Consider the following 21,387-nt stretch of genomic DNA (forward strand, 5'->3'; position numbering starts at 1 on the left):
CACTTCTATCCAACTGGTTCATGCTTCTAGAGAGCCAGCGTTAGAAGGCTGAACAGCTTACATGCCTCCTTCTCCTGCTGTTCACATAGACACAGTTGCCAAAAAACATGTTCAGGGTACGATGTACACATCTCAAAACACGCTCTACATGAGTAAAGTTGGCTTCACCCGGTTGCATGCGTGCGTTAGGTGAAGCCCACCCCTGGGAACAAGCTTAGGATCGTTTTGTGTGTATGTGCATTGCACTTCATCCTAAAAATTTATTTCAATCAAGAAGAATGGCAAACGGTGCTATGGAGTGGATTCATTCTTAAGAATGAATTTTGTCACAGACCCACAACAACAACAACAACAAAAAACATTATTAAACAGAGTGCACAAAACGATGCTAAGCAGGGAAGCCAGCACGCGTTCGAAATAAAAAAGCTGAGCAGGAAGAAGCACATGATCGAGAAAATATTGATAGTTGATGCTGAGCAGAGAAAAACAATTTGAATGATCAATAAACCCTATAGAGCACCTTTCCTTTCTTTTTCTTAATAAACATATCCCCCCCTATAGAACTTGGGCTCGTTTTTATTTTAGACAGCATGCGTTGCACCTCAACACATGAAATTAACTAAATCCAGCAGAATGACAAAAGCATAGTGGTGCCTTGTGGTGAAGCTCAAGACGCACTGACGCTCCAACGCTTATTAAACAATGCTATGCAGTGAAGCTTCGCACGTACTCAACCTTAAAAAAAGAAGACCCATCCCAAGCTGAGTACCACGAAACACAATTTCACATTGCCTTCACAGCTCCCCCCAGTGTGCAAACAAAGCCAGCGCACACAACCCACCTCACACGCGTTCCTTCGAAACAGAGCACAACGACGCATTATGAACAAGTTCAACTCGGAAAAATGTGCTCACCTTAGAGCATCGCAGGCGGGCACATAGATTCACAAACTTGTCATTCACGCGACACCATGCAGCAATATCTCAAACACGAATTTCCGACGGCACGTGCAGAGCTCACGCGACTTTAGTCTGCCCATGTGGGGGTATATTGCAGTTTTACACAGTGCACTTCACCATAAGCAATTAATTAAATCAAGCAGAATGACAAAGCGTAGTGATGCTATGTGGTGAGGCTCCAACGCTTATTAAACCGAAATTGGTTGGTGCTATGCAGTGAAGCTTCACACGTACTCAACCCAAGCTGAGTATGAAGAAACACAATTCCAAATTGCCTCCACAGGACATCCCGCGCAGTCGCACCTCCGCGTTCCTTCTCTACTGCAAGCACCAATATTAGAAATATTAGGATGATGCAATGCTCCTCGCATTATGAACAAGTTCATCTCATAAAAAAAATTGGCTCACCTCATCACATCGGTATGACGCACGTAGATTCTTGTCGCGCGACGCGGCACAGCAGGTCACTCATTTCGGGCGCGTAGACAGCTCACACGATTTTAGACTGCCCGCGCGCACAGGCTCAACATGCGCCGATATAGGCACACCAAAATGTCGCGCACCTTCCAGGTTCACACCCGCATGTCGAAAACTTACCTTGCCAGCCGCACAGAAAAGTAGATAGCCGGAACACAGGCGCATAATTATACCCTTCTCGGTCCGGTTGGGGCCATCTGTTTTATATCAATGCTTGCTTGTTTCCCCACGGTTGCAAGTCCGAGAAATTGGGTCACCTTGAAGATGAGCTTGCTCTTTTATACCAAAACGCACTTCCACCCGTCATGGCCAAACTGAATTCATACTAGAACTCTGCGGCGGACCCTAGCGGAAAAAAGTGTTGCGTATGTTTCAAGGTGGTATAAATAGGCTTTCTCCGAGAAACTGGGTCACCTCGTAAATCATGTTTTTCCGAGTCCTCGAGGCCGTGCGTACTAAAACGTATACCGAAAGTAAACAGTGATCACACAACGCTATGCGAAGAAAAAAACATCCCTATGACCGCACGTCACCACCTGCTCATTGCTGAAACAAGCTTTCTGTAAACAAAAGGGTCCGATAATGCAGTTTCCAAGAAGTTCCAAATGTCCTTCGCAGCTAACCGGCGCGCACGCATCAGGCCGTTTCTGCGTGATTGTGTAAAGAAAATCACACCACCCTCCAAGGGCGCATTTGAGTTCTGTCCGTCGGTCGAGTCTGGGTCCAGCGCACGACGAGCAAGGTACGCCCCACTATATTGTCTTCAAGATGAGAAGGTAACAGTTGTTCTCATTTTCAGTTCGTTCGGTGTGCGTAGATACTTGCACTGAGAAGTAAGCAAGATGTGTCCTCTGTTTTCGAGAAGCTGGATAAACCCGGTGATGGGGGCATTCAGAAAATGAGCATTGTTCCGGAAAATGAAAAGCTGGACGTGTTGGACTTACGCAAGCTGGACGCCGTGCACGGGGAGGCCGCGTACGCGGAACTCCTGGTGGAAAACGATAAACGCGTGAAGGTGCCCAGTCGTTTCAAGCGATTCACAGATGCTCTGACTTGTTTGATCACGCAGAATGTTTGGGATATGATATAAAATTGCTTTAAGAAAGCATGGTATCCTCTCCACAAACTATACTCGCTTAGTCGATGAATAAGCAATATCTTAGTCTTTTTATAGCCTTCCTACTCATATTACAGATATAACTAAGTAATCCCAGTGTTCAGTTATTGAGTGTATTATTTGGTACTGTGTATGCCACTCCTTCTATGGCATTTTTAATGTCAGAAGTATTCTTACTAAATATATATGTGTTATACTTCTATCTATATAGCTTCCATATCCATCACACAACACAGCAGTTTTTTTCTCTTAAAGCAAGAAATACTTTTATTTTACTGATGATTACATATGTGACACGTGGACTTTTGCTGGTCTCAGTCACTCTTTCTTCGAGCGAGTAAAGATGATTTCAGGCGATCCATTCATGAGCCTCCAGTTTCAGATCCGGTAATTCACGCATTTCTTGCAACTCTTACTCTGAATCGCTTAAAATGACTGGGCACCTTTACGCGTTTATCGTTTTCCATCAGGAGTTCCACGCACACGACCTCCCCCCTGTGCATGGCGTCTGGCTTGCGTAAGTCCAACACGTCCAGCTTTTCATTCTCATTTTCTGAATGCCCCCATCACCGGGTTTATCCAGCTTCTCGAAAACAGACGGCATGGTTTCTCAGTTTCTACACACACCGAATGAACTGAAAATGAGAACAACTGTTACCTCCTCATCTTAAAGGCAATATAGTGAGACGTACCTTTCTCATCGTGCGCAGGACCTACAGTCGACCGACGGACGGAACTCAAGTGCACACTTGTAGGGTGGTGCGATTTTGTTTACACAGTCACACAGGAACAGCCCGTTGCGCGCGGCCAATCATAGGGCTTAGAAAGTCTTGGAGAGTGATCAGTAGGATCAATCAGTGGAGCCAGTTAATTAGGGGCGGAGTTCGGCGATCGGCGTGCACCAATCAGTGTGAAAGAGCCACGTAATTAGCGTAAAGGGGCGGAGTCAACCAATCAGTAGGCTTAGCATGGGCCAATCAGCGTGAGGTGGGCGGAGCTAAGCAACTAATTAGCATAAAGGGTAGAGCTATGATTGACCAATCAACGATCATTAGGCTTGGCGTGGATCAATCAACGTGAAGTGGGCGAAGCTCATGGCGTCTGTTTGCGTGTCGCGTGTTTGCGCGTTCTGTGACATCTCAGTGTTGCGTACTTTCTTTCTGTCGCAATCACCACCACCCCCACCACTAATCATCATCATCAGCATCATCATCGCCATCTTCCTGCTCACCTTCATTGGCATCATCATTCAAGGAGTTTTCCACCAAAGTAACTTGTGCAAGTGATCTGGATTTGCGGGCCTCACATTAGTGAGGCCAAAATCTCCATTTTATTTTTTCCTTGAAACCAAACCAAACCAACTAATGGCGGCCAATCAGATGGCTTTTGAATTGGCTTGTGTTGGCTTAGAACTGGATTTTGGCTTAGGATTGGATTATAATTGGATTGGATTAGAGAAAACTCTTGGCTATAGGGCTTCTAATTATACTACTCACAAATTTATAAGAAGAGAAGACACGGCCACAAACATACAAGAACCGTCGGCTTAACGCCACAACAGCACGAGACCAAATTAAATCTAGGACGCACGCGGGCAAGCGCGTTACCGTTACACTACCCTGTTTTTGTGGATGTATAGAGGGTGCCGTCGACAAACTCCTCCCAATCCTTATCCCTTTCACCAAGCTTTGCGAACGAGTTTGTGAAATACATGACGAGTCAGGAGCAATGGTCAGAAGCAAGTTCTAGAGGATCGAATCATACCAATAATGCAGTGTCCTTTGCTTGTTTTGCAAATAATATGCTCAGGAGAGACGCAATCACGTGATGATATGAACTAATAGCCCTGCGTTGCGTGGAATTGGCTTCGCGACCCCGTCGAGCCTGACCACCAGGATTCGGAAACATGTTTGTCGGCGCGGGCCCGGCCCGGCCCGCAGTGTTGGCATGTGTTGTCGGCCCTGGGCCCGTACAGGACTCTAGTGCCGACATGTACTCTGTACTGTAGTGCAGAGCTCGGCATTTTGACTCAAGATGACTCAATGACGATCACAATCATCTGATATAGGGCCGTGGCAGCGAAGTTTGCACAGCGCCATTTCGGGCCCAAACGGCCACGGATCCCAACAGTAGGTCGTTTCATCAGCGGGTTTTGCATGGTGTCTCAAACGGTATGGTGCCAAGGAAACCTACAAAACCTGTAGGAAGTCCACAGAAAAAGTGGTGCTTCTTGAAAAGAGCGAACAACTCGAGACCGTGTATTTGAAAGTGGCGCGTCGTCTGCTAAACTACCGCGTGTTGCATAATTTTGGGCGATGACCTTGCTGCTCACTCGCGCCAGCTGGCCCAGGGAAACAGGTCTATTGTGTGCGCCCATTTCAGTCGTACTGGTAATCAGCGGTGTCTGCTATATGGCGTCCGTCATCTCGTACTCGCAGGAAAACTATTTGCAGCGTCGGTGCGATACTGTATGCACTCAGCCGAGGATCGCTAGCTGGTTATCGCAGGCTACCACGCTACGAGGAAAAACAGTGGCAATGGTGATTGCCGTCACACGTTCGCGATATTATAGAGCGTGATCATGGGGCATTACTAGTGCACTCATACGATAGCGATAACAACACACGTCCCAAGCAGCACAATGTACTGAAAGTCGAGTCCCATAAGGGTGAACGGGTAGGTTGGAAGACCTTGAACGAACTGGCGAAACTAAAGAACATTGATAAGACACATACCGTCCACCCCTATTGCACTCGACTTTCGGTACATTGTGCTGCTTGGGGTGCCACCCCACAGCGCCAGCGGCTGACGCTGTATCATCGCTGATATCATACAGGAGCGGTCTGCGAGAGAAAACAGATATTTCATTTTCAGGGGCGAGAGGGTATGTTACCATAAATAGCGACAGTCTGTTGGTTGTAAATTCTGACTATACACTCTTAAAAATGAGCTTCACCGCATAGCACGCTCCTAGCCAACCATCACCTCGAATGATATCGTTATCTGCCCTGATACGTTGAAGACGGGAGGCGTACGCCTTTTTTGTGACACTTATGCTGGTTTATGCTGACACTTATGCTCATAATTGTCACAAAAAAGGCGTACGCCCCCCGTTTTCAACAAATCAAGGAAGATAACGACATCATTCGAGATTATGGTTGGCTAGGAGAGTGCTGGGTAGTTTCATTTTAAATCGAACAACGTGTGAAAGTCGTATTTTTTAATTCGCCCTGAAAAAATATCTGTTAGAGGACAGTTCAAACGACGCAAATCGCGCCACGTGCGACGCTCGTGCGTGGAGTAGTTTCCGCGTAGGAGAGGGGGAAAGTCGGAGGCTGCTTGGGCGCGCTTTCTTCTGGACCGACTTTGACGGGATCTAGCACCGCGGACTTTATGTCTAGGAACTGGAGGATTTTTGTGATTATAGGCTGCACGATAGACACTGTCGACACCCACCCACAGAACTCTGAGCGCCACAGATTTTCTGTTAAAAAATGCCAAACTTGGCGTAAACGTTCAAAAAGACCAAACTTTGTTACCAATTTTCTTCATGACGGAACGTCTGAGAACATCGAGCTTAGTGCCATTCGATAGGACGTTGAAAGGGCTTTCGTGCTGTGTAGAATTCATTTTTCTCAGCCCAGTTGTTTCTGTGTTATTAACTTGAGAATCACACATGGTAGGCGAAAATTACCAATGTTGCATCTCAATTTTCTCAAAAATGCCATCTTCGATTTCCTTGATTATTTTTCAAAAGGTGGCGTCATGTCTCTACTTTAGACGTCAAGTGAGACAATCTTTTATTTTTGCCTGAGAGACGCGCAGCGATTTTTTTTGTCAGGCAGGTTGCACGAGGCTGCGGCCTTGCGCGCCCCACCCACGAGCACGCGACTTTCAACCTCTTCTTTGCTACAGGTGTCCCGCTGACGGAGAAATCAATGACCACACTGCGTGAGCTTGTTGTAGTGTCCCCAGAGCATCACTTTACGTTTACCCAATGGCCTCCCAGTTCCGTCAGGCTCATTCAAACCGTGGGAGAGTACATGAGTTGCCTGTGCGCCCTTGACGAGAAGCCCCAGTTCGACGAACATACCGACAAAGCAGTGAGAAGAAACGAAGCGCTTCGTAGAGATCTTTATCCTCTGGTAACATTAGCTTTTGTTTCAGGTTGCCGCCAGTCCCTCAGGCAGTGTGAAAGGCACATCCTTTTCATTGGTAAAAGAACGAAAACCGAAAGTTTCGAAAAACGTAAAATGTGCCCATTGCTAAAAAGCCGGTATATTTTTCACGACTTATTCCACAGGGGCAGAATTGTGCCGGTACTTTGCGCTGCTGGTAAAGTACCTTTTCTCTTTTTGATTGAGACGTAGGGCTACCTTTCCGCGGAGCGATTTTTCCACACAAAGGCGCTCTTCGTATGTTTACGAGCGCGTTTTGCTTCGTAGTCTTTGCTTTGTAATTTAATGCCCTGATGTTGCATTATGTACTTATTTTCCACTTATGGTGCGTATGTTTATTTTTTCCTTTGAAGACGCAGGACAATACTTTCGTGGGCGACTTGAACTTGCTAATACGTACTTTCATGGGAGTCGCACGCACGACGTGTGCGTATACGCACGTGCGCATATTCACTATTCTCCCGCACATGTGCTTGAGGCAATGCACGTACGCACGCTATGAGGCTGTCGTGCGAGTTAATATTAAGAAGGCAGAACTACGGCCACAGGGGATAGAAAGTTACAACACCTGAGAATACAAATTTGTGGTCGTGTGGTTGCAGTCGCCTCTTAACTTGGGCGCAATAAGTGATAGTTCAGAAGGTGTGCATGCTCTCTTTAATTAGTTTTATGCTCCGTAGCGTTATTTCGGAACCACGACGAGTGGTGCAAAACCCGTAAGACCGCTGTGATGACAGTTGCTGCTCTCAGGTATAACACGTTCGCCCTCACCGAGATATGTCAGTGTCACCGTGGGAATCAAAATTTCCGGCAGAACAACGCACAACTAAAATCCCTCGTTTCCCGTAGCTGTAGGTACCTTAAACCCTCGGTGTGGTCTTCAGTAGTCCTTCTGGTATCCATGCGCTTGAACCCATTCACTTTATATCATGTGAAAGGACATGTGTAAAGCTATCGGATGATGCTAGTCCAATGGTGGCAGCCACCACCTTCAGGGAACTCGCAATGGGCACATTTTACGTTGTTCGAAACTTCCGTTCTTCGTTCTCTTACCAATGAAAAGGATGTGACTTTCACACTTGCTGGGGGACTGGTGGCAACCTGAAACAAAAGCTAAGATGTTACCAGTGGATAAAGATGTCTACGAAGCGCTTCGTTTCTTCTCACTGCTTTGTCGGTATGTTCGTCGAACTGGGGCTTCTCGTCAAGGGCGCACAGGCAACTCATGTACTCTCCCACGGTTTGAATGAGCCTGACGGAACTAGGAGGCCATTGGGTAAACGTAAAGTGATGCTCTGGGGACACTACAACAAGCTCACGCAGTGTGGTCATTGATTTCTCCGTCAGCGGGACACCTGTAGCAAAAGAAGAGGTTGAAAGTCGCGTGCTCGTGGGTGGGGCGCGCAAGGCCGCAGCCTCGTGCACCCTGCCTGACAAAAAAAAAAAAAATCGCTGCGCGTCTCTCAGGCAAAAATAAACGATTGTCTCACTTGGAGTCTAAAGTAGAGACATGACGCCACCTTTTGAAAAATAATCAAGGAAATCGAAGATGGCATTTTTGAGAAAACTGAGATGCAACATTGGCAATTTTCGCCTACTATGTGTGATTCTCAAGCTAATAACACAGAAATAACTGGGCTGAGAAAAATTAGCTCTATACAGCACGAAAGCTCTTTCAATGTCCTATCGAATGGCACTAAGCTCGATGTTCTCAGAGGTTCCGTCATGAAGCAAATTGGTAACAAAGTTTGGCCTTTTTGAACGTTTACGCCAAGTTTGGCATTTTTTAACAGAAAATCTGTGGCTCTCATAGTTCTGTGGGTGACTGTCGACAGTGTCTATGGTGCAGCCTATAATCACAAAAAACCTCCAGTTCCTAGACATAAAATTAGCGGTGGTAGATCCCGTCAAAGTCAGTCCAGAAGAAAGCGTGCTCAAGCAGCGTCAGACTTTCCCCCTCTCCTACGCGGAAACTACTACACGCACGAGCGTCGCACGTGGCGCGATTTGCGTCGTTTGAGCTGTCCTCTAACATATATTTTTTCTGGGCGAATTAAAAAATACGACTTTCACACGTTGTTCGATTTAAAATGAAACTACCCTGCTATGCGGTGAAGTCCGTTTTTAAGAGTGTAGGAGTTACAATTTGGGCGGGCTTCCCGTCGTAGGCACAGGAACGACAAAAAATGAAATAAAATAATAATAATAGCTTTATTAACGTGCTCAAGAACAGCCGAAGCCTTCGTATTGGCGCACGTAGACAATACAGTACATACAAATATACAGGGTGTCCCAGAAAACGTGTCATTGAATTATAATTAAAAAACTACACCACCTAGAGTCATGCGGTCAACGGTATTTGTTCTTACTGGGTTTTTGCCACCTCCTCACGTGAATGTCGTGTAACGTAAGTTTAACTATGTAAATTTTTTCGAGCTTAAGTCGGAAATATGCCTAGTACAGGTCACTTTTTTACCCCAGCAATGTGAAGAGCGTGTCTAATTTACTTAAATTAATGATAATTGACAGGGATATTCAGGAGCTATCCCATCGGAAAAAATAGCCGAACATTATGCTCTACGGAGGTCGCACAGAATAGCGCACGGTGAATTTTTCAGCGCAATCTGTGTCAGTCCGACGAAAGGAGGTTGGAAACCCAGCCCACCTCGGCATCGCAGAAAGAGATAACGCAGGCATGGCTTATCACGTCCGACTTTCGCTGGGATAATGCTTTCCCTCTCCCAATTTTAAGAACTGTTAGTTTTTCTACTATCACTCTGTGGGCTGGCTTCGGAACCTCCTTTCGTCGGACTGCGAGCGATTGCGCTCAGAAAGACATCGCGCGTTATGGTCCGGTGCTCCGAAAAGCATGATATTCGGCGATTTTTTCCGATAGGATAGCTCGTGAATATCACTGTCAATTATCATGAATTTAAGTGAATTCGGCACGCTCTTCATATTGGTGGGGTAAAAAAGTGACCTTCCCTTGGGAAATTTCTGAGTTCAGTTCGCAAATATTTGCATAATTAAACTTGGGGTACATGACATTAACTTTACAAGGTGGCAAAAACCTAATAAGAACAAATGCCGTTGACTGCATGATTCTAGGTGGTGTAGTTTTTTTATTATAATTCAATGACACGTTTTCTGGGACACCCTGTATATTATATATTCAGGGTGTTTCAAAAAACGTGTCATTCGGACTTTATAAAAAAAACGGGGCGACGGAAAAATACGGGGTAAACGGCATTTGTGAGGCAACTGAATTTGCCATCTTGCAAAAATATTTTCATTTGGTATTAATTAAAATAAATTGAATTTCTTTCATTGAACTCCAAAATATACCAAGTCAACCTAGGGTTTTTTTTGTTTTTTTTTACAGAATTAGAGAGCCCGTAGCGAACTTAGTCAGATCCACTAAGAAATCCGCTCGATATTGCAGATGGAACTGCCCAAAAAAAGTCCCGAAATTGAGGCTTCAAAGTTTCGGGTATTCAACGGCGCACCAAATCAGACGCAAAGATTCGTGGAGAGGAGGACATGCTCCTGCCCCCATGAAAGATAGAAGGTCGAAAAAACACAGGGCGGGAAAAAAGAGGCGGAATCATTTTTGTTTGCCGATTATCAACGTATGGTGGAATGTCACCTGCCTTGTTATCTGCGCGTCTTGTGCTGCATGCCGGTTTGGCGATAAACTGTTCTAGCTTCATGGGGGCAGGAGCATGTCCTCCCTCCGCGCATTTTTCCGGCTGATTTGGTGCGCTGTTCAATACCCGAAACTTGTGAAGCCTCAACTTCGGGACTTTTTTTGGGCAGTTCCATTTGCAATATCGAGCGGATTTCTTGGTGGATCTGACTAAGTTTGCTACGGGCTCTCAAATTCTGTAAAAAAAAAAAAACGTTAGGTTGAGTTGGGAAATTTTGAAGTTCAGTTAAAGAAATTCAATTTATGTTAATTAAAATCGAATTAAAATATTTTTGCAACATGGCAAATTCAGTTGCCACACAAGTGCCCTTTACCCCGTATTTTTCCGTTGCCCCGTCTTTTTGTAAAGTCCGAATGACACGTTTTTTGAAACACCCTGTATAGAGAGTAAGTAAAACATGACATATTCGGGATATATTCACGAACAGTAACTTAACAGGAAGATATTCACATTGATACATACAACAGATACATACAACAACAATAATAGTAACTGGCGGGTTTATTATCATTAATAATAATAGGGGTTTACGTCGCGAGAAAGCTGAGATCATGAGCGGCGCACAGTGGTCGGTCTGAAGATTTCTTTTGCCCACCTGAGGGTCACCTGCGATGAAAGAACACCATACGGCACCCCGTATTTAACGTCCCTCGCGGAAGACGGCGTGTCTAAGCAACTTGTACCCTGCCACCAAGTTGCTGGCGTGCTCGGCCGGGTTCGAACCCGCGATCTTGTGATCATAAGGCGAACACGCTACACCGATGAGCCGCTGAGGCCGGTAACGACCAAAACGCGCGCAACGCAGAATAACGTTTCAGGTTGCAAACTCTGTATGCAATAAGGGGATAAGTCAACTTATCCCCTTTTTACTATTTTTACTGCGATGACATCCACATACCAGTATGCACCTGTGAATGAAAATTTAGGACGTTATTGTGATTTGCTGGCTTGCTACAGCATGGTGAAAAACGGGAAATGCATGTGTGTCAATGGGACGGACAATCAGATCAGGCCCCTTTTCTCGGTTTGTGATTTTTGGACGTATCCCCTTATTGCATACTGAGGTTCAATTGTCCCAACAGTATACAACAAAATGCGCATCGACATCGATACGGGATACGATACAAAAGAATCGGTCATGCCACACACACACAAAAAAAAAAAAAAGTAAGCGCGAGCTGTTTCAACTTCAAGCAAACAACACCGGCCTTCAAAGCGTCGCAGCTTGTGATGGCCCATGAAATCATTATACATGTAAGTGCGCCATTTCGTAGTCCGGTTGTATTGAGATTGCCTTTTTGCACCGCCGTGGGACGGCACAGTGCGCTCGCATTCTCGGGCCAGCGAGATAAGATGGCAGCTGAGGACAAACCCGCCATGACACACACCCGCCATTGTTGTAACTACCCTCAAGCGGATACTTCTGGCACAACTGCCATCTTGTCCTGGTCGCACGCCATAGAAAACGTCATTTTGAGCTCATGTGACTTTGTTTACATGTCGTTTTGCCACTTACCGACATATTTTCCGAGATTTAAGAAATTACCGTATTTTGCCAGCGTAAACTATGCGGTGCTTCTTCCGCAACATGGTAGCCCATTTCTCCTTAGTTTAAGTACATCGCATCGGCTCTGTAAGTCTGAACGCGCAGTCGTCATCGCATCCTTGGAAGTTGTCAACAATACGAGGCTTTGTGTGTAAAACTGCGCGTTTTATTGTGAGATTATCGGATAAAAATAATTACCGTGATCGAAAAACATTCAAAAAGTCGTCCAGAAACAACAACCGCATTGTTTACAGTCGGTTTGGCCGCCGATCACGGCCGCCGCCATCTTTAAGGTCACGTGTGCCTTGACGTTTGCTGTCACGTGCGACCGAGACGTGTCCAGGCTGCATTGCGTTCGCCCAGCATGCTTTCGTCTACGGAAGAATACATTGGATGCCCCTGGATTGGATGTCCCTGCGCAGCTGAGCGCAACCGTAAAAACTTCCCTCCTGATTCATGTTGCATCAGCCATGCTTATGATAATCGCAAGTCCCTCGTCGAAATGATTGCAATCACGTCAGACTCTTCGCTTCGGTGATTGTGATTGTGCATATCGTGATGTATCGTACGCATGAGTCTTTTTGCCGAGGTCTGCTGTAGCGTCATTGTTTGCGTCATATTCCGAAGAAAAAAAAAAGAAAAAGCCAGCACGAATGTGTGTGTCGCCCACGAATACGGGGTTAAACACGAGGGGTGCACACCTGGCGCAATGACAGACGGAAGGCGCGAGAGTCCCGTCACTTGCGTCGTTTGCGATTTGCCACAAAAACAAACAAACAACCCAATTGGCGCTTCCCTCTCCTTTGCAAGAAGGCTGCCAATGCAGAACCAATCGCCATGAGATATCATTTGAGGAGATCAATGGGAGGCCGCTCCGCGTTGTCGAGCTTCCTGTGTTGGGATCAATGACGCTGGAGGCAACGGAGTATGAATCGCGTTCTCTTTCTTCCCTTTAATGTGTGGGGAAATTTTGAGACCTCTGGGGAAGGTGAGTAAGAAAATTATACTTCTGTCTACAGGGTGAATTTAGGAAAGGTTACCCATTTTGATCGCGTTTTAAAAACACAAGATAATGTCTCTGGTGCTTCAACCTTTGCAGACTTGTAGTCACTCGCCTGAAGTTTTATCCATATTTTTTTCATATGCTCACACATTGTAGAAAAAAAGTTTGAAGCAAAGCAAATTCTCACACCATGCATTTCCTATGGCCTATACCGCCCACAAATCGCCATTTTTCCCTCTGTTGGCTTCACGTTCCGTGGAGGACTTCATGTTTCTGTAAAAAAAAAAGAGGTTCGCTTGGCGATTTTCAAAGTTCAATTGAAAAAATAAATTTCCCGCAATTAAAGAGTGTCCAAAGCCTTCCTCGATGGTAGCGAAAGTTTTGCAGAAGGTAATTGCCGAAAGTCCGACAATCCTCCGCCGAGTACGTAGCCAGTTAGAAATTCATAATCACGCAAGAAATTCAATATCACTTTACAGGTGAAACAATATTATGCATATGTATAACAACATACACTTCATTCCTTCCCTTATTTCCGATTGTGCCTTCAGGCTTAGATTACAATATTCTGTTATTTTCTCATCTCCTTTCTATCATAGACTTGCCACTCAAATACTCGCAGCAGCGTTTTCAAGCCCATGTACGTAACGCTATAGCGTTAGCCATGTAACCATGTATTAACCATGTGTTAAGCATGTACGTAACCATGTAACGCTATAGCGTAACTCTACTTCCAGAGTTTGATCTTGTAAGAGGTTGCACGTAAATTCAGTGTTTGGAGCACAGCTATCACTAGCTCGACAGGTTGCATAACAGTTATTAAGACAGCCATGTACGGGAATGATGATAATATTGATGCACGATACCGTACTGCGTACAACGGCTTCACACAGTCGCAAGCGTAACCACAACTACTTTCCCTGCAGGAAGATTATCCTGGTGATCCGGGATATGTACAAGTCGGAGCTGTTACGACTGTCACTGGAAAAGTTTATGATGCCGCAAAAACGTAAGTGACTTTTGAACGGCAGTCTACTGAGCACGCAAAACATATAATGCACGACAAAAATGGCAAAAATGAAAACACTGAAAGCTGTCTTTGTAACGTACAAGCCTTCATGCATAATTCAAATATGACAGTCGTCGAAAAATTCAGAGAGTGCCGGGATTTAAAGCACGGGCAGGTTTCCTTGGACAGAGACACAATTATGTGATATTCTTTTCCTCGCAATGGATTTCCAGTTCCAATCTCCAGTTCGGCTTCCCCATGAAGCTTCCAATTCATGGCGAGTTCATACGCAATCGAACCATAGGTTGCTTTTCGTTTTGTAAGTCTTCCAACGCACACAGGTCTTACTCAAGTGTTGCAGTTGCTTTGCGTCTCTAGTTCGGTTTCCCCATGAAGCTTTCAATTCATGGCGAGTTCATACGTAATCGAACCATAGGTTGCTTTTCGTTTTGTAAGCCTTCCAACGCACACATGTCTTACTCAAGTGTTGCAATTGGTTTGCGTCTCTAGTTCGATTTCCCTATGAAGCTTTCAATTCATGGCGAGTTCATACGTAATCGAACCATAGGTTGCTTTTCGTTTTGTAAGCCTTCCAACGCACACATGTCTTACTCAAGTGTTGCAGTTGGTTTGCGTCTCTAGTTCGATTTCCCTATGAAGCTTTCAATTCATGGCGAGTTCATACGTAATCGAACCATAGGTTGCTTTTCGTTTTGTAAGCCTTCCAACGCACACATGTCTTACTCAAGTGTTGCAGTTGGTTTGCGTCTCTAGTTCGATTTCCCTATGAAGCTTTCAATTCATGGCGAGTTCATACGTAATCGAACCATAGGTTGCTTTTCGTTTTGTAAGCCTTCCAACGCACACAGGTCTTACTCAAGTGTTGCAGTTGGTTTGCGTCTCTAGTTCGGTTTCCCCATGAAGCTTTGAATTCATGGCGAGTTCATACGTAATCGAACCATAGGTTGCTTTTCGTTTTGTAAGCCTTCCAACGCACACAGGTCTTACTCAAGTGTTGCAATTGGTTTGCGTCTCTAGTTCGATTTCCCTATGAAGCTTTCAATTCATGGCGAGTTCATACGTAATCGAACCATAGGTTGCTTTCCGTTTGGTAAGCCTTCCAACGCACACAGGTCTTACTCAAGTGTTGCAATTGGTTTGCATCTATAGTTCGGTTTCCCCATGAAGCTTTCAATTCATGGCGAGTTCATACGTAATCGAACCATAGGTTGCTTTTCGTTTTGTAAGCCTTCCAACGCACACAGGTCCTACTCAAGTGTTGCAATTGGTTTGCATCTATAGTTCGGTTTCCCCATGAAGCTTTCAATTCATGGCGAGTTCATACGTAATCGAACCATAGGTTGCTTTTCGTTTTGTAAGCCTTACAACGCACACAGGTCTTACTCAAGTGTTGCAATTGGTTTGCGTCTCTAGTTCGATTTCCCTATGAAGCTTTCAATTCATGGCGAGTTCATACGTAATCGAACCATAGGTTGCTTTCCGTTTGGTAAGCCTTCCAACGCACACAGGTCTTACTCAAGTGTTGCAATTGGTTTGCATCTATAGTTCGGTTTCCCCATGAAGCTTTCAATTCATGGCGAGTTCATACGTAATCGAACCATAGGTTGCTTTTCGTTTTGTAAGCCTTACAACGCACACAGGTCTTACTCAAGTGTTGCAATTGGTTTGCGTCTCTAGTTCGATTTCCCTATGAAGCTTTCAATTCATGGCGAGTTCATACGTAATCGAACCATAGGTTGCTTTCCGTTTGGTAAGCCTTCCAACGCACACAGGTCTTACTCAAGTGTTGCAATTGGTTTGCATCTATAGTTCGGTTTCCCCATGAAGCTTTCAATTCATGGCGAGTTCATACGTAATCGAACCATAGGTTGCTTTTCGTTTTGTAAGCCTTACAACGCACACAGGTCCTACTCAAGTGTTGCAATTGGTTTGCATCTATAGTTCGGTTTCCCCATGAAGCTTTCAATTCATGGCGAGTTCATACGTAATCGAACCATAGGTTGCTTTTCGTTTTGTAAGCCTTACAACGCACACAGGTCTTACTCAAGTGTTGCAATTGGTTTGCGTCTCTAGTTCGATTTCCCTATGAAGCTTTCAATTCATGGCGAGTTCATACGTAATCGAACCATAGGTTGCTTTCCGTTTGGTAAGCCTTCCAACGCACACAGGTCTTACTCAAGTGTTGCAATTGGTTTGCATCTATAGTTCGGTTTCCCCATGAAGCTTTCAATTCATGGCGAGTTCATACGTAATCGAACCATAGGTTGCTTTTCGTTTTGTAAGCCTTACAACGCACACAGGTCTTACTCAAGTGTTGCAATTGGTTTGCGTCTCTAGTTCGATTTCCCTATGAAGCTTTCAATTCATGGCGAGTTCATACGTAATCGAACCATAGGTTGCTTTCCGTTTGGTAAGCCTTCCAACGCACACAGGTCTTACTCAAGTGTTGCAATTGGTTTGCATCTATAGTTCGGTTTCCCCATGAAGCTTTCAATTCATGGCGAGTTCATACGTAATCGAACCATAGGTTGCTTTTCGTTTTGTAAGCCTTCCAACGCACACAGGTCCTACTCAAGTGTTGCAATTGGTTTGCATCTATAGTTCGGTTTCCCCATGAAGCTTTCAATTCATGGCGAGTTCATACGTAATCGAACCATAGGTTGCTTTTCGTTTTGTAAGCCTTACAACGCACACAGGTCTTACTCAAGTGTTGCAATTGGTTTGCGTCTCTAGTTCGATTTCCCTATGAAGCTTTCAATTCATGGCGAGTTCATACGTAATCGAACCATAGGTTGCTTTCCGTTTGGTAAGCCTTCCAACGCACACAGGTCTTACTCAAGTGTTGCAATTGGTTTGCATCTATAGTTCGGTTTCCCCATGAAGCTTTCAATTCATGGCGAGTTCATACGTAATCGAACCATAGGTTGCTTTTCGTTTTGTAAGCCTTACAACGCACACAGGTCTTACTCAAGTGTTGCAATTGGTTTGCGTCTCTAGTTCGATTTCCCTATGAAGCTTTCAATTCATGGCGAGTTCATACGTAATCGAACCATAGGTTGCTTTCCGTTTGGTAAGCCTTCCAACGCACACAGGTCCTACTCAAGTGTTGCAATTGGTTTGCATCTATAGTTCGGTTTCCCCATGAAGCTTTCAATTCATGGCGAGTTCATACGTAATCGAACCATAGGTTGCTTTTCGTTTTGTAAGCCTTACAACGCACACAGGTCTTACTCAAGTGTTGCAATTGGTTTGCGTCTCTAGTTCGATTTCCCTATGAAGCTTTCAATTCATGGCGAGTTCATACGTAATCGAACCATAGGTTGCTTTCCGTTTGGTAAGCCTTCCAACGCACACAGGTCTTACTCAAGTGTTGCAATTGGTTTGCATCTATAGTTCGATTTCCCCATGAAGCTTTCAATTCATGGCGAGTTCATACGTAATCGAACCATAGGTTGCTTTCCGTTTTGTAAGCCTTCCAACGCACACAGGTCTTACTCAAGTGTTGCAATTGGTTTGCGTCTCTAGTTCGATTTCCCTATGAAGCTTTCAATTCATGGCGAGTTCATACGTAATCGAACCATAGGTTGCTTTCCGTTTTGTAAGCCTTACAACGCACACAGGTCCTACTCAAGTGTTGCAATTGGTTTGCGTCTCTAGTTCGATTTCCCTATGAAGCTTTCAATTCATGGCGAGTTCATACGTAATCGAACCATAGGTTGCTTTCCGTTTTGTAAGCCTTCCAACGCACACAGGTCTTACTCAAGTGTTGCAATTGGTTTGCGTCTCTAGTTCGATTTCCCTATGAAGCTTTCAATTCATGGCGAGTTCATACGTAATCGAACCATAGGTTGCTTTTCGTTTTGTAAGCCTTCCAACGCACACATGTCTTACTCAAGTGTTGCAATTGGTTTGCGTCTCTAGTTCGATTTCCCTATGAAGCTTTCAATTCATGGCGAGTTCATACGTAATCGAACCATAGGTTGCTTTTCGTTTTGTAAGCCTTCCAACGCACACATGTCTTACTCAAGTGTTGCAATTGGTTTGCGTCTCTAGTTCGATTTCCCTATGAAGCTTTCAATTCATGGCGAGTTCATACGTAATCGAACCATAGGTTGCTTTTCGTTTTGTAAGCCTTCCAACGCACACATGTCTTACTCAAGTGTTGCAATTGGTTTGCGTCTCTAGTTCGATTTCCCTATGAAGCTTTCAATTCATGGCGAGTTCATACGTAATCGAACCATAGGTTGCTTTTCGTTTTGTAAGCCTTCCAACGCACACATGTCTTACTCAAGTGTTGCAATTGGTTTGCGTCTCTAGTTCGATTTCCCTATGAAGCTTTCAATTCATGGCGAGTTCATACGTAATCGAACCATAGGTTGCTTTTCGTTTTGTAAGCCTTCCAACGCACACATGTCTTACTCAAGTGTTGCAATTGGTTTGCGTCTCTAGTTCGATTTCCCTATGAAGCTTTCAATTCATGGCGAGTTCATACGTAATCGAACCATAGGTTGCTTTTCGTTTTGTAAGCCTTACAACGCATACAGGTCTTACTCAAGTGTTGCAATTGGTTTGCGTCTCTAGTTCGATTTCCCTATGAAGCTTTCAATTCATGGCGAGTTCATACGTATTCGAACCATAGGTTGCTTTTCGTTTTGTAAGCCTTACAACGCACACAGGTCTTACTCAAGTGTTGCAATTGGTTTGCATCTATAGTTCGGTTTCCCCATGAAGCTTTCAATTCATGGCGAGTTCATACGTAATCGAACCATAGGTTGCTTTTCGTTTTGTAAGCCTTCCAACGCACACATGTCTTACTCAAGTGTTGCAATTGGTTTGCGTCTCTAGTTCGATTTCCCTATGAAGCTTTCAATTCATGGCGAGTTCATACGTAATCGAACCATAGGTTGCTTTTCGTTTTGTAAGCCTTCCAACGCACACATGTCTTACTCAAGTGTTGCAATTGGTTTGCGTCTCTAGTTCGATTTCCCTATGAAGCTTTCAATTCATGGCGAGTTCATACGTAATCGAACCATAGGTTGCTTTTCGTTTTGTAAGCCTTCCAACGCACACATGTCTTACTCAAGTGTTGCAATTGGTTTGCGTCTCTAGTTCGATTTCCCTATGAAGCTTTCAATTCATGGCGAGTTCATACGTAATCGAACCATAGGTTGCTTTTCGTTTTGTAAGCCTTCCAACGCACACATGTCTTACTCAAGTGTTGCAATTGGTTTGCGTCTCTAGTTCGATTTCCCTATGAAGCTTTCAATTCATGGCGAGTTCATACGTAATCGAACCATAGGTTGCTTTTCGTTTTGTAAGCCTTCCAACGCACACATGTCTTACTCAAGTGTTGCAATTGGTTTGCGTCTCTAGTTCGATTTCCCTATGAAGCTTTCAATTCATGGCGAGTTCATACGTAATCGAACCATAGGTTGCTTTTCGTTTTGTAAGCCTTACAACGCATACAGGTCTTACTCAAGTGTTGCAATTGGTTTGCGTCTCTAGTTCGATTTCCCTATGAAGCTTTCAATTCATGGCGAGTTCATACGTATTCGAACCATAGGTTGCTTTTCGTTTTGTAAGCCTTACAACGCACACAGGTCTTACTCAAGTGTTGCAATTGGTTTGCATCTATAGTTCGGTTTCCCCATGAAGCTTTCAATTCATGTCGAGTTCATACGTAATCGAACCATAGGTTGCTTTTCGTTTTGTAAGCCTTCCAACGCACACAGGTCTTACTCAAGTGTTGCAGTTGGTTTGCGTCTTAAGTTCGGTTTCCCCATGAAGCTTTGAATTCATGGCGAGTTCATAGGTAATCGAACCATAGGTTGATTTTCGTTTTGTAAGCCTTCCAACGCACACAGGTCTTACTCAAGTGTTGCAGTTGGTTTGCGTCTTAAGTCCGGTTTCCCCATGAAGCTTTGAATTCATGGCGAGTTCATACGTAATCGAACCATAGGTTGCTTTTCGTTTTGTAAGTCTTCCAACGCACACAGGTCTTACTCAAGTGTTGCAGTTGGTTTGCGTCTTAAGTTCGGTTTCCCCATGAAGCTTTGAATTCATGGCGAGTTCATAGGTAATCGAACCATAGGTTGATTTTCGTTTTGTAAGCCTTCCAACGCACACAGGTCTTACTCAAGTGTTGCAGTTGGTTTGCGTCTTAAGTTCGGTTTCCCCATGAAGCTTTGAATTCATGGCGAGTTCATAGGTAATCGAACCATAGGTTGATTTTCGTTTTGTAAGCCTTCCAACGCACACAGGTCTTACTCAAGTGTTGCAGTTGGTTTGCGTCTTAAGTTCGGTTTCCCCATGAAGCTTTCAATTCATGGCGAGTTCATAGGTAATCGAACCATAGGTTGATTTTCGTTTTGTAAGTCTTCCAACGCACACAGGTCTTACTCAAGTGTTGCAGTTGGTTTGCGTCTTAAGTTCGGTTTCCCCATGAAGCTTTGAATTCATGGCGAGTTCATAGGTAATCGAACCATAGGTTGATTTTCGTTTTGTAAGCCTTCCAACGCACACAGGTCTTACTCAAGTGTTGCAGTTGGTTTGCGTCTTAAGTTCGGTTTCCCCATGAAGCTTTCAATTCATGGCGAGTTCGTAGGTAATCGAACCATAGGATGATTTTTGTTTTGTAAGCCTTCCAACGCACACAGGTCTTACTCAAGTGTTGCAGTGTTGCAGTCGCTATCAATAAAGGATTCTGGAATGGGATGTCTGGCTGAGCGGACACAACAGTGGCGTAAATTGATTCTGCTCGTAGGACCTGCGTTGACCGTTAGTGGAAAAAAGAGTGTAGCGTCAGTGGGATCACGTCAGGACAAATGAGTGAGACCAGCAAGAGGGCGTCAGTGTTCAGATCTCTGCACTCTGGTTCTCTGATCGCCTCTCGAAGGACAAGGACGTGTGGCTCCGCACTTGTGGATGGTGTGCGCCCATTCTGGTTGATTTTGTGTCGAGTGGACTTACGATGAGGACCATTTCTCTCTTTTTTTTATTTTTTGACTGACTGCTGTGTGCGTGGAAATATTTTGATGCTGGTGATTCTCTTTTCCACTTTGTTGTTGTGTATTTTCTTTAGGCGAACTCTACTGTCCGGTGTTTTTTTTTTGTGCTTGCTTTTCTTTGTGATGTAGCAGTCATGTGAGGCTGTATATTTCCTCGCGTGGCAGTACTCGTTGTGCAATGTCCAGAGATGCCCAGAGCTGCCCCATCCAGTTCTGTCTTATGAAGCATGCTTTCTTCTGTTGACGCATCTTGCTGGACGCTCTATTTTTTATTTTATTTTTTGACAGCGGGGCTTCTTCTTGAAGCAGTACCATTCTTCTCTTGACGATGAAGATAGTGCTGCTACACCCTTGTTCCGGATC

At 44.6% G+C, this 21,387-nt stretch overlaps 1 protein-coding gene across 1 annotated transcript in view; it reads left to right on the plus strand.

The window, feature by feature from the left end:
• The window catches only part of LOC135365894 (uncharacterized), a 73,068-nt gene that overhangs the window by 30,939 nt on the left and 20,742 nt on the right, over positions 1-21,387 (plus strand). Inside the window, exon 5 of the mRNA XM_064598573.1 lies at positions 13,914-13,996. Within this exon, the coding sequence (XP_064454643.1) occupies positions 13,914-13,996 (83 nt within the window). The remainder of the gene's footprint in view (positions 1-13,913; positions 13,997-21,387) is intronic.

This window comes from Ornithodoros turicata, chromosome 8 (assembly GCF_037126465.1).
Source record: "Ornithodoros turicata isolate Travis chromosome 8, ASM3712646v1, whole genome shotgun sequence".
Lineage (NCBI taxonomy): Eukaryota > Metazoa > Arthropoda > Arachnida > Ixodida > Argasidae > Ornithodoros > Ornithodoros turicata.